The 12,392-nt window shown below is 45.0% G+C and overlaps 1 protein-coding gene across 2 annotated transcripts in view; it reads right to left on the bottom strand.

Moving 5' to 3' along the window:
• Positions 1-12,392, bottom strand: part of LOC125023582 (serine/threonine-protein phosphatase 2A regulatory subunit B'' subunit alpha-like) — a 61,320-nt gene that overhangs the window by 1,977 nt on the left and 46,951 nt on the right. For both annotated transcript variants that reach the window (XM_047610936.1, XM_047610937.1), the window contains exons 3-11: positions 4,549-4,839; positions 4,211-4,314; positions 3,977-4,079; positions 3,797-3,871; positions 1,101-1,344; positions 940-988; positions 750-839; positions 445-620; positions 221-339 (exon numbers count right to left, since the gene is read on the bottom strand). In XM_047610936.1, coding sequence (XP_047466892.1) covers positions 221-339; positions 445-620; positions 750-839; positions 940-988; positions 1,101-1,344; positions 3,797-3,871; positions 3,977-4,079; positions 4,211-4,314; positions 4,549-4,839 — 1,251 coding nt within the window. The remainder of the gene's footprint in view (positions 1-220; positions 340-444; positions 621-749; positions 840-939; positions 989-1,100; positions 1,345-3,796; positions 3,872-3,976; positions 4,080-4,210; positions 4,315-4,548; positions 4,840-12,392) is intronic.

The raw sequence follows: 12,392 nt of genomic DNA, 5'->3' as shown, positions 1-12,392 counted from the left end.
ACAACATGTGCACAACAAATATGAGCATTTTACTTGAAGCTCTTGAAAGTTAAGGCGTCTTGACAAAATAAAATAAGGCTAAAGAACAGGCAAATTGCTTCAAAACTGGACAAATAGGTAAGCGCGTAGCAAACCCAGCAGCTCATTTAAAATGAATAAATAAAAAACAACAAACTGTTTTTTCCCCCAAACAGAAAATGTAAGAGATGCAGATTTAAACCTTTTGCACAGCAAATGGGTCTCTCTGTTCGTGGTCCAGGTATTTCTCCAAATTGAAGAAGGTGTCGAAGAATATGTGGGCCATCCTGCAGCGCTTCAGATCTCCCAGGGTTATCTTACCTGAAACAACGCAAGCACAGAGGCATGTGTCATAAAGGACGATGTCCGACGAGAAAGAAAAATAAAAGCTGAGAGGAAAAATGGTAAAGGCGAGGGGGGGTTAACCTGGGTTCTCAGGTTTGACCAGGTCGAGCATCTGGCAGAGCAGATCCTGGAAGGGCAGAGGCTCGATGCCCATCCTTTCCATCCTCTCACACTGCTCCTCATAGAAATACTCCAACTCGAACATGGACAGGACACCGTCGCCGTCCACGTCCATGCAGCGGAACCAGTACTCTATACTAGAGGGGCAAATAAGGCAAATGAAGAGTTAATCGCGGCATAAGGAAAACACAGATAAGAGACGTCCGACTGGGATGTTGAATATTTATATGTTTGATACAACTCCAACAGCTGCGACAGTTTCTTGCCTGGTGGGATTTTTCTTGTCTTCCTCGGATATGAGGAACCAGACGAACTCGGCGTAGCTCATCCTACCCTCCCTCTGCACGGCGTTACCCCTGGAACCCAGACAAAAAAGAGGCGTTCACATTCAACACTGCAATTACGGTGAAGTACTCAGCACCTGAGAATTTTGTTTATGTGCGTGTTCCCACTCACCGAGTAACGGCCCCCGAAAACAATCTCTCGATGATTCTGTTTGAGGATGCTGTCAGAGGAGAGAGTGAGAGACATAAGCAATTGCGACAGAGCTGAGAGTTCAAACAGGAGGGAACGGCGGTTGGGAGGGAAGGAAATCCTCCAGCTCCAGATGTTCTTACCGTGGTCGTTGTATCTGGCCAGGTCCTTGGGGTCGATGTACAAGTCGTGGTCAGTGTCCAGCTCCCAGAACTTGCAGTAGATGACATAGAAGTGCTCGTAGGAGAAGTAGTCGGTGATCTGGTTGATGTCGTCCTCTTCCTCGAGCAGGGCCAGAGTTTGCAGGAAGTTGCTCCTGCGCAGCTCCATCATGGTGATGCGGCCCGTCCACGAGCGGTTCACCACGTAGAATACCCTCTGGATCACCTGTGGAGTAGCGAAATGGTATTAGTTAGAGGTCGGCCGCTATATCGGGCCGGTATTTACGTCTTTTTGCTGGTATCGGTATCGTCGGTACACTGAGCTGCCGGAGACGCGATGGACCTGTGCAGCCCATACATTGCCGATCCCCCACTAGCAGAGTGCGTGCAGCTGGTAGCTGGAAAATTGCTTCTACTCATAGGTGTGTGGATAAGAGCTGAAAAGTTTTTTGTTTCAGTTTTTTTAAACGATTACCAAAGAAAGATCTATTCACTAATTATAGTCATTAGCAACAGTCCTAACTTTTACACGCCTAACTTGTTGTTGTTGTTGTAGTAGGAGTTTGCTAGCTAGTGGTGCTGTTGTTAAGCTTTTGGTATGAAAATGTGTTAATGTTAAAACCAAGGTGTAAGACTAACACTGGCTATAAGCTAAACATACTTGGCTCAGAAGGACCACGCCAAAGAGGACTTCAGCTGTGAAAAACACTGAGAAGGAGGTGATTGATAGTTAAGCACGAATAAGTAACTGACAGATTTTTCTTTTGACCTGTTAATTTTTTACGCACAACAGCGATAAATATTCTTTGAGTTCAATGAATGGTTTTGGTTAAATTGAGACCTCTAACATTTGTGATCATTGTGTAATTTTTATGTAAAGTGCAGTATTGACTCCAAAAATCGTCAGCTCGTATCGGCCATCCGCCAATGCTCATGTAAAAAAAATCGCTATCGGCTCTAAAAAATCGATATCAGTCGATCCCTGCTATTAATTAGCAGGAGGATAACAATCATGGCTACACAAGATAATTAAGCCTTCAACCACTTCATATACAAAAAAAGGCACAATTTTATATTTTTATGGTCTTGTGATGTGATAATGTAAGATCGTTCATAGTGCAAGAATTATGCTCATGTGTCTTTCTGCATTTTTTGGTGAAACATAAAACTTAGTTAAAAGATTAAACCACGAAACCCATTAACACGTCCTCGATAAGCAAAGTAGAAATTGATGATATAGAAAATATAAAATCTTGCTTTGGGTGTCCAGGTGCGTTTTCGTCACCTTTCCAGAGTTTAGAGAGTTTCAAAGAGGGGGTTTCCACCTTTTATCTTCGTTTGCGAATCTAAAACTAGAAGGCAAGGCCTGAAACTGAAGCTGTCGGACTGGATTCCTCTCTGAAAATAGTTTAAAACCTTGCACAAGACCTATACAAGACCTGTCATCAAGATTTATTAAACATTTTCTGCATGTAGCCAAAAAGGAGTCCTACCAATGCTGCATCTACAACTCATTTTTTTTCCCCCCTCATTCATACTCGTCTTACTGCGACAGGTCTTCACCGTGCAATGGAAACAAGGGGGAGTCGAGACGCCCTCTCCCTGAAACATAACTCTTAGGTTCAGTTAAGAGCGGATTAGCAACAATTTCCTGGAGCGCGGACCTCCCGGGGATTCTAATGTCTCATACAGTAGCCGGTCAGCTGGCCCTAAACTGAACGGGAAGTGTCTTAAAATGGACATGCGGAGGGCCTCGGCCGCAGCGGGCTGCGGGGAGGTCATCAGTGTTTCCGTGATGTCATCGCACGCTGACGCACCGGTGCACGCCGGACCTCTCTGCATCTCCGCCGGAGCAAACCCTGGACTTGTGTAGCACGTGGTGCAGCTGTCCCTTACCACGTTCACAGATGCACGCGGTCTAAAGTTACACAGCTGATGCGCGCCCAAGCCCATTTGCTGACAGCCCCGGGAGGAGGTTATTCATATCGTACAGTACACCGATATGTCTGTGATAGCTTTGACTTTTTAATGAAAACTGGGAAACTGAGAATGTGAAACGGATATAGTATCAGTAAAACATACTTACAAGATCATCAAGTGTTGAAGTGTTTTACTTCATTGCACGTCACGAATGAATTACGGAGCGTTTTATTGTTTAAGGTAGTCACAGTGGATCTAATTTTATACACCAATCAGTGCAGAACATTATGACCTTATATTGTGTTGGTCTCCCTTAAGCCTCCAAAATAGTCGTGACTCATCAGGGAATGGACGTGGGGCTTCTGAGGGGGTCGTGTGTTGTTGTTAGTGGGGACTTTTGGGTCCACGGTGCCACAGTGGTTTTAATGTTGTGGCTGATCAGTGTATGCTCATTACACTGTAGTTTTTATTTGAGCAGACATTAAGAGGTGGAACTGCTGATCGCTCGCGTTGAAAAGAACCAGCCGAGGCAGTTTCGGGCATCTGACCAGGATGTTAACTGGTTGCCACCTTAGAGAGGTATTCCAGGCAGCTCAAGACTACCATGGAGGGATTAGACACTCCTCCTGGTTCTGGGCTGGGAACTCTTAGTGGTTCCACAGGAGGAGCTAGAGGAAAGATCAGGACACTTGCGCTACCTTGCTTAGACTGCTGCCATCATCAATAATAAAGGACAACTGATATTCTTCATCATTTACCGTCGTTATGTAGCGTGAATGGAATTCAGGTGCATCCTTCAGAAATGTGAGCCCAGGATGTGTATCCACAATGTCCTAATCAGAGAAACACAAAGGAATGTATTGTAACATCTATAATTTTGTCAGACAAAAGGGCATAAGATGTCTGGGGTCCTCGTCCGATTAGGGCCGGCAATTCACCTGCAGAAGAGGAATGAAGTCTTCCTGTTCCAGATAGTTACACCCAGGTTTGGCTAGCAAGGATATGAACCTGGATGAGTCATCGTGGCAGCTGTGCAGCAACCTGCAGAGGAGAGGAGAGGAGAGGAGAGGAGAGGAGAGGAGAGGAGAGGAGAGGGGGGGGAGATGCTTGTGTCTGATATACAGTGTGTTTATGTATTCGTGAGAATTGGACGAGCGTTAAGTTTGTCTTACTTCCGCCAGGTTGCGATGAACGAGTGAACGGACACGAAGCCAGTCCTCTCACCACCTGCTGAATAGAACATGGGGGCCTTCCAGTAAAGCGGACACCCGCATGCCTGAACAGAAACACAAGTAACACTTAAAACACGTGGCTGCTTCCTAGAAATCCTGCTTAGAAAGGAGTGGCAGCGGCATAGTAACAGCACTGTTTCAACCATTTGACAGGTGACGCATGAAAGGCCTTGAAATCAAACTATCGGTGCCAGGAAATGTCGATCTTTTGCTCGTTTAAGTGTCTTCATTCTTGTGTGTTCTGAGATCTTTATTACGTTCATTTCTGAACTGCTGACCTTTGCAATCTTGCCCATTTCGTAGATATCCGCCTTCTCCTCCTCAAACTCGGTGAAGGCCGCCTCGATGGCAGCGATGGCCGCATCGTGGTTGGCACCCGGGCCCAGGGCAGGGAGCCCACGGGGGTAGTAGAACCTGGGAATGTTAATGGCAGGAGGAGGAGGAGGAGGGGTGACTATCACCGGAGCGGGCGGAGGGCTGGGCGAGCGCGGCGTGGGGACCGGTGTGGCTGTGGCTGCAGCGGGCGCTGGTGGAGGTGTTCCCGGCTTCTTTTCTGGCTTGGACTGGACCTGCAAAGCGAGAACAGGACATCCGGTGTTGGGACGTGCAATCAGAGTCGATCACTCATTTGCGGTGTTGCGTTCAAAGCTCCTTGCACATAACTGAAACTTGAGGTAAGTCGTCCTGAGGTGGCAACTGAACCGTCGACAAGACACAACTTCCCTTTAGCAAGATACACTACACATGTCAAGGATGTGGTGGAAACTCCCAGTTAATCATTAACCATACTGGCTTTGCAGTCTATTAGTCACTACGCGGCCCAGACAGGTACGAAGAAGTCGGTGCTTTAGTTTAAACTGTTCCGAGAAAAGTTTCAGGTGGCGCAAGACTGGCTGCACTTACTTGAGCACAATCTCTAGGCTGACGAAGAAAGTTCAAACAGCATACACTGGAAATATTATTTTAATGATGATGAAAGAGGAAATAGTCATGATGATATTCTTCTATGCATGTATGCATAAAAAAAAAAGTCATGCCTTACTGTTTATTCATCTCTCTCCCGTCTTTCTTGAGACTGCTTTCTTAAGAAATCAGACGTGGAAGCAGGAAAAAAAAGGAAAATGCTTCACTGCCTAGACTCCTACCTCTGTTTGCAACCAGCTCATCTGACACCAAGACCAAATTTGCTGTACGTCAGGGGGTAGGGTGCATGAACAGGTACAGACTTCAAGCAAAGCTGCTGCCTAAACCAAAAGCCAGTGTGTTCCAGGAGCAGGTCCCCGGTGTCTCGTCTTGGGCCTCCATACTGAGCGTATTGAGCAGGACAGCTGTAGCGGTCTTCTCCTTCTCACCGTTCATTCTATCACTCTATTCCTGCACCTCCTGTCCTATTAATACCCCGCTGGCATCTCCCTCAAAATAGTCTGTCGTCCGTGGCATGTCACTCTGTGTATGAGGGCGACAACATGCATGTACTGTATGTGCGCGCATGCAACATATTAACATCTGGGCGTGCTTTACTCTGCAGAAAATGGGCCGACAAATAAGGAGGTGGACATTTAGCGATGATTCAGATCGGGGTGAATTTTGGTTTTTAACCCCTTTACATTATCGTACGACTTTGCATGTCAACCCTGCCGGTCCAACTGACTGACCTGTTGCTGCTGGAAGGACTTGATTCTCTTCTTGAACCGTGAGGGGAGAACAAAGTCACACCCCCTGGCCAGAAAAGCCAGCTCCCCCCTCAGGTCAGGATCCCGCCGTAACGACGTCTCCTTGATCATCATGGTGGGGGCCGAGACTCGCAACCCCCCACCAGACACGGCCACCGGTGCGGCTACTGACACGGCGGCTACAGACGGACCAGCGTGCCCGGCAGGACGAACAGCCGCTGACGGGAGAAGCCCCGAATGTAGGCCACACTTTTAACAGCTCGGATTTCCACTGGCCAAAAAGCGGCAAAACACCTCGGGAGAGCTAGCAAATATCCGGCGTGCGCGTGATTTCATGCAAAGTGTCGCTTGGGAATCACCCACAAACTCTATCTCCTCCAGACTCCGCTTGCATACACCGGCTCCCGAAGCTGTGACCTGTACAGCAGTAATCCAGCAGTGTATCTGTGTAAAGAAATGTTCCTTTGTAGCAGAGGAAGAACCATGGTACCGGGCTGTTTTATGGCCACTTAAAATCCCAAAGTGCAGCCTCTCTCTGGGGAAGAACCCCTCCGGTGTCCCCCTGTCAGCTCTGGATGGATGTATTTGGTGCAGCCTCTCTGGTGCCTGCTGCTCCAAGCTGGTCTCTGACAAACTGCACTGAGAAACATGAGCCATGCCGGGGTCTGGCAATACACACACACACACACACACACACACACACACACAAACACACGCACACACACGCACAGAGCAAACCGGCTGTCCTGAGCATTAGGGTGGCGGGTGGGTAGGTGGGGTGCAACCATGTTGCATATCTGTGTGTGTAGTGTTTTGCAGGACCTGAGCCCTCCTCTGTCCCTGCCTCTGACTAAAGTTAGCCAGCGGGAAGTCGGAGTGATTGAAAAACATTTTACTGCAGACAGGAAACTTCGGTTGGAGTGTCGGTGTCAGTGTGTAAGCTGAAATGTTTGCATAGAGGTTATTTGGGATGCCGCGACGAATCGGCGGCAAAAGCACCTGTTTTTATGTCTTGTTGACATGTTGAGTGTTTGCACCAGACCAGCTCAGAGACTCAAAGCAGCATTTTCTTTTGAACTTTAAAATCCATAAGCTCTAAAACCAGGGTGTCAGTATTGTCGTTTTTGACTTCCACTTTTTAATAGCTAAATTATTACCTTAAATGATGCCACTACAGTATTCATTTCCCGCCCCCCCTTGAGGCTGCCATTACCAGGCTAGAACCCCTTCAGTGCCAAGCAACACCAGAGAGGGGATCCCTCAGGACAGGCAGACGTGACCTATTTTAAATCCGTCCAGCTGCAAACACTCCAAGACTAAGACGTTGCAGCGAGTGTGTGTCATGAAGCTGTTTACACATAATACGTATACACACAGCGGAGGCCACTGAATGTCTAAGAAAACTGTCAGATTTCTCAGAATCTGATGGCGCAGTAAACACAGATTCCAGTGCGGTTGTGTTTCAGAGCAACAAAAAAAAAATGGAGAATCTGGCGCCCTCTAGCATCACAACGGGCTCCGTGAGTGAGTAAAACAGGAGGGTGTTTAAGTACGGCTGTTGGATGAATGCATTTCAGGACCTTAAATCTTTCCCTTAAATCTGTTTCCACTCTTTCTTTCCTTTTTTTTTTATGATGTTTCTTCCGTCCCGGTGTCTGCGTGATCCTTGTTTCTGTGCACATTTCATCACCGAGTCCGGACGACTGCCAGAATGGCAATAAACTGAATAACAGAAACATCTCTCACACTGGGACAAACTGAGACGCTTTCCAGCAGAATAAGTGAGTCACCTTGTGTTTTAGGGTAACTCCTCTCAGCTCCCTGTGCGCCCCACTGAATTCTTTGGAACAACTGCACTCTTCGTAGAAGCCAAGGTCACATACCGATCCCACACACACACACACACACACACACAAACTCACACACATTGTCTTCTACTTCTCACCTCCAGGCCGCAGAGCGAAACATTATACAATGGCTATCTCACGTCAAAAAGCAAATGTGCGTTACATTCTCTGCAGGCTCTGTCCTTTCACCTCTCCCGGTCTGATCAGCGCTTGTGACTTCCTAGCGCGACCTTATCGACTGTAGGAATACACTTGAGATATCCTAAATCTCTGTATAAAGAGATATGTGTGCGCATGTAAGCGTGAGTGTGTAAAGGGAGCCAGAACAGATGCCACTGTTGCAGCTGTGTGCTCTTTTCCTGTCTGACTGACAGTCGGTGTAACCCTGCCCCGAGTGGCAAAATTGTTCGGCTCGGTCCTAAAACCTGCCTCTCGCTCTTCAGCGTTTACACCTCTCCCAACCTTTACAAACCTTCGACGCCACAGGAAAAAAAAAAAAATGACATTGCCGAACTGGACACGGCAAAACTGGTGCGGAGGAGTGTTCCCTAGATTATGCAGGTCTGCCAAGGTAACATGAAAACAACCAGTGGGACAAAATGTTCCCATTGGGAGGCATACATAAGGTCATTCATTGTTGCATTGTAACTACTTAGAAGTCAAGTTCTGTTAGTAAGTCAACATATATGTAGTTTTATATTATGTTAAGCCTGCACTAATTATGTTTTACCGTAACTATGCATCAAACAAGTAGATAAAGGAAAGAATTCTCTTGTTTTGTTAAACCCCAAAATTACTACAACGCAGATCTCTTTTAGCACCTTTGAGCTAACTGTTTTGGTTTCCTGACCCACATCATTATTGTTGGGATCTTTCTTTAACCTTATTTCCAGCAGTACGTTTTCAGAAAAAAAATCTCTTGAAAACTACGCAACTACACTTAACTAGCACTGAACTAAACAAACAATTGTGCATTTGGGGATTGGTGACGCATAGAATATTTTATCATAAACGGAAGGAATCCGTGGGCCTACTGGGGCCTTTCTGTGTGGAGTTTGCATGTTCTCCCTGTGCCTATGTGGGTTCTCTCTGGCTTCCTTCCACCGTCCAAAGACATGCTCGTTAGGTTCATTAGCCTCACACGTTAGCGTTAGCGTGAAAACCCCTGGGAGAGGCTCCAGCCCCATGACGACCCTCTAGAGGACAAGCAGTTACAGAAAATGAATGAATAAGTCTTGCCTATTCTTTGCAGCCCAAAGAGGACTTGTTAACGCTCCATTTACATCACTGAATTATGAATACATCATGCACATGATTCCTGTCAAGTCTTCCAGCTGCTGGATACTGGGTAGAAATGTAAAACTCCTCCCCATCATTGCCATAGATGGGCGGACCAACCATTGATAATTCTTATTTTTAAGGCTATTCTTGGTCCACCTATATAAACACCACCAAAGTATGACAATATTGTCTATGCTTTCAGGACTTATTTCTTTTATATGTCCATGAATTCTGTTCTGAACTGTGAAAAGTGGCATTTAAGTAAGCTATGGTGTTCCATGTCTATAATGTTATACGCAGCAAAGTTATTTGTGCTGCTGCTTGTCTGAAAACTGCATACTGAAGCATAACAATAATAGTGAAAAAGTAGAAAAAAGTGAAAAATAAAGTTCTATAATAATTCATATATAAAAATTAGAGCTATCAAAATTAACACGTTAACGTGGATTAATCCATCATCACGATTAATCTGATTTTAAATTTTTTTTTAAAGCAGTTAGCTCTCTGAACTGTTGGAGGCAACACTGTAAATAAGAAGCGCTCAGCTCTCCTCTCGGACAGTGTTAACAAGTTAATTTGTCTTAGTAGCTGCTGAAAGAGGAGAAACAGGTCCACATGAATGTGGATAAATGTTTGTTCAAAAAACAGACAAAAAGTTAAGTTGTTTTGTTGAAACTATTGAAGGTGCATATGTATTCACTTCTTTCTTGTGTGTTGGCTCATGCAAAATGAAACAATAAAAAAATATAAACAATTAATGATATTTAATCGCGATTAATCGAAATTAATCTACAGCAAAACTGCGATTAATCTAATTAAACATTTTAAATCATTTCACGGTACTAATAAAAACTATTATATATTATAATTATGTCATTAAATGAAGGTTTGAACTAAAAGAAATTTACTGAATAATGTTTGTTTATTAATTGTGTGATAACAAATATTGAAAAAAGGGATTGCCCGTTTTCCCCTTAAACAATAAACTGCTTCAACTGCCAGTTAGCGGGAGAGGAAGCAGGATACGCAGTAAGAGGAATGTTGGATGGAAAGCAAAGAGGCTGTTGGTAGTTTAACAGGAAAACGAGGCAGAGCAACAGGTGTGTTTGTGTGCTGGCTGTTATGTCTGCTACAGTTTTCCTCCAACCACCGCTCAGATCTAATCCAAGCCCACTGCTACAGAAACAGGTGAGTCAGCAGTCTTCACGGCTCTGATCAAATAAATACACGGCGGGAAGTGCACAGGGTCAGCTGTCCAACAACAACTGCTGCCCCTTTATCCAACTGTTAAGATACACACACATGCACACATGCTCTCCTCTGGGGTTTAATCACCGCACATGCATGTGTCCAATTTGTCAGGGGATATCATTTGTGTGAATGTGTGCATGCGTGTGCGGGCCTTAATGGATTCACTTAGCAGGAGCCGCTTCTTCCAGTCGTTCAGAGCAGCTGAATAGTGTGAACATAACAACTTCCTAAACACACACACCTGCTCTATGAAAGTGGCTGTCTGCTGTGTGTAAAATTATCTGTGTATATATAGACACCGATTTGATGTTTATTTCTGCTTCAGGCACTGGGCAGACTTTGAACAAGCACGCGCGCACACATATATATACACTGTAGATAAATATAGAACACACACAAAGGCAAAATAATGTGTGTAAAATATGGTAAGCATGCTTGAAAGGTTATTGTTCTGTATAAATATAATTTCATATTTGCAATTTTAAAGATTTACTATATAACAACTGATTTTTTGGACTGGCTAAATGTTTAAACGTAACAAATTATCACTATTTATTATTATTTTATTAAAATAAATTATTTTTCAGGTTTGCAAATGAATTTTTGCAGAAGAAGACTAATCATTCCTTCTTTGACAAGTGTGTTGTTATGCTTGTTAGCCTTATATTTTTACGTCGTGTTATTTTCAATACCTGCAATGACACCAACTGCTCAAATAAAGTTTAAACTTTAACTTGATAGCACATGAAACGGGCAACTTCCCCTCCCCACACATGTGATTAAACACACCCACTCGATTCAGAGCAGGCCTGCCAAATGCCATCTCCATGGCGATAACCCTTTCCCTGGATTGAGTGGCGGGAGGAATGCTCTCAGGACTGCCGTGCCAACAGCGGGGAAACGCAGTTCACATCGCTGCTCCATTCTTCCTTCCCCGTCTCGCTTCCTCTCAAGGAGGACACACGAATACACACACACACGGTTGCCTAGGGAACCTCCTCCGCTCAAAACACGGGAGAATGAACCGAGTTCAAGTGCTGCCTCCAGGATAGATGAGGTGAATCAGGCCCGGCCACGGTCTACCTCACATCCGAAACGGAGGGGGGCGACATGGGAGCAGTTAAAAACACAGCTGCTCTGAGCGTCTGAGTGGAAACTACAGTCCTGTAGTAACAACATCAGATGCTGACGTGCTACGGCAGCCAACAGTCCGGCTTTCGTTGTCAACACTGAAAATAATAAAACATTTCATATTATATTTGCTGATGTGTCCAAGTCGTTCTAAAACTGACCCTCTGCCAAATGGCAAACTGTTCCTTTTAATCATGTAGCTGTGATGTTTTTTAATCTACTGCAAATATACGCCGACCAGTCAAAAGATTATGACCAGCTTCCTAAAATTGTGTAGGTCTCCCTTGTGCCACCAAAACAGTTCTGACTCATCAGAGAATGGACATGGACCTTCTGGGGGCGTCCTGTGGTGTCTGTAAACAGGATGTTGTTAGTGGGGGCTTTTGGGTCCTCTGGGTTGAGGGGAGGGGCCTCTGTGGCCTCTTGGAATCTAGTGAATTTGGAGGTCAACATCTTGTGCTGCTTTTCGTGTTTTTTGTAAACGGCTTGTGTGTTTGTTGCCATCGACGGAGGGTCATTGCTATGGGGTTGGAGTGCCTGGTCTGGTCTAGGTGGGTGGTACGTAAGATGGTGAATGTTATTTACAAATCTTTTTAATGGTTATAATGTTGCGGCTCATCTGTGTATGATAAAGCTATATTCTGAACGGATCAATGTATAAATAACCTTACACAAACCTGCAAAATTCAAATTTGAATTTTGTCAGATGCTAAAGAAAAACACTCTTGGAATATTTGCACAGAAAATTAAAAATCTTAACACGGTAAAAAAGATCGTATGACTTCATATCAGGAAAAGATTTCTAGTAAATATGTGTCAATTTGCTGCCCACGTCAGGGAGATTTTCCAGGCGACATCACCAAAAAAACTGCCCAGTGAATCACCCCCCCCCCCCCTCATCCGGAACGGCGGCCTGTCAACAGCTCATGTTTAATAACA

Source organism: Mugil cephalus, chromosome 17 (genome assembly GCF_022458985.1).
Source record: "Mugil cephalus isolate CIBA_MC_2020 chromosome 17, CIBA_Mcephalus_1.1, whole genome shotgun sequence".
In the NCBI taxonomy this organism is placed as follows: domain Eukaryota; kingdom Metazoa; phylum Chordata; class Actinopteri; order Mugiliformes; family Mugilidae; genus Mugil; species Mugil cephalus.
This window is presented reverse-complemented; position numbering and strand designations above follow the sequence as displayed.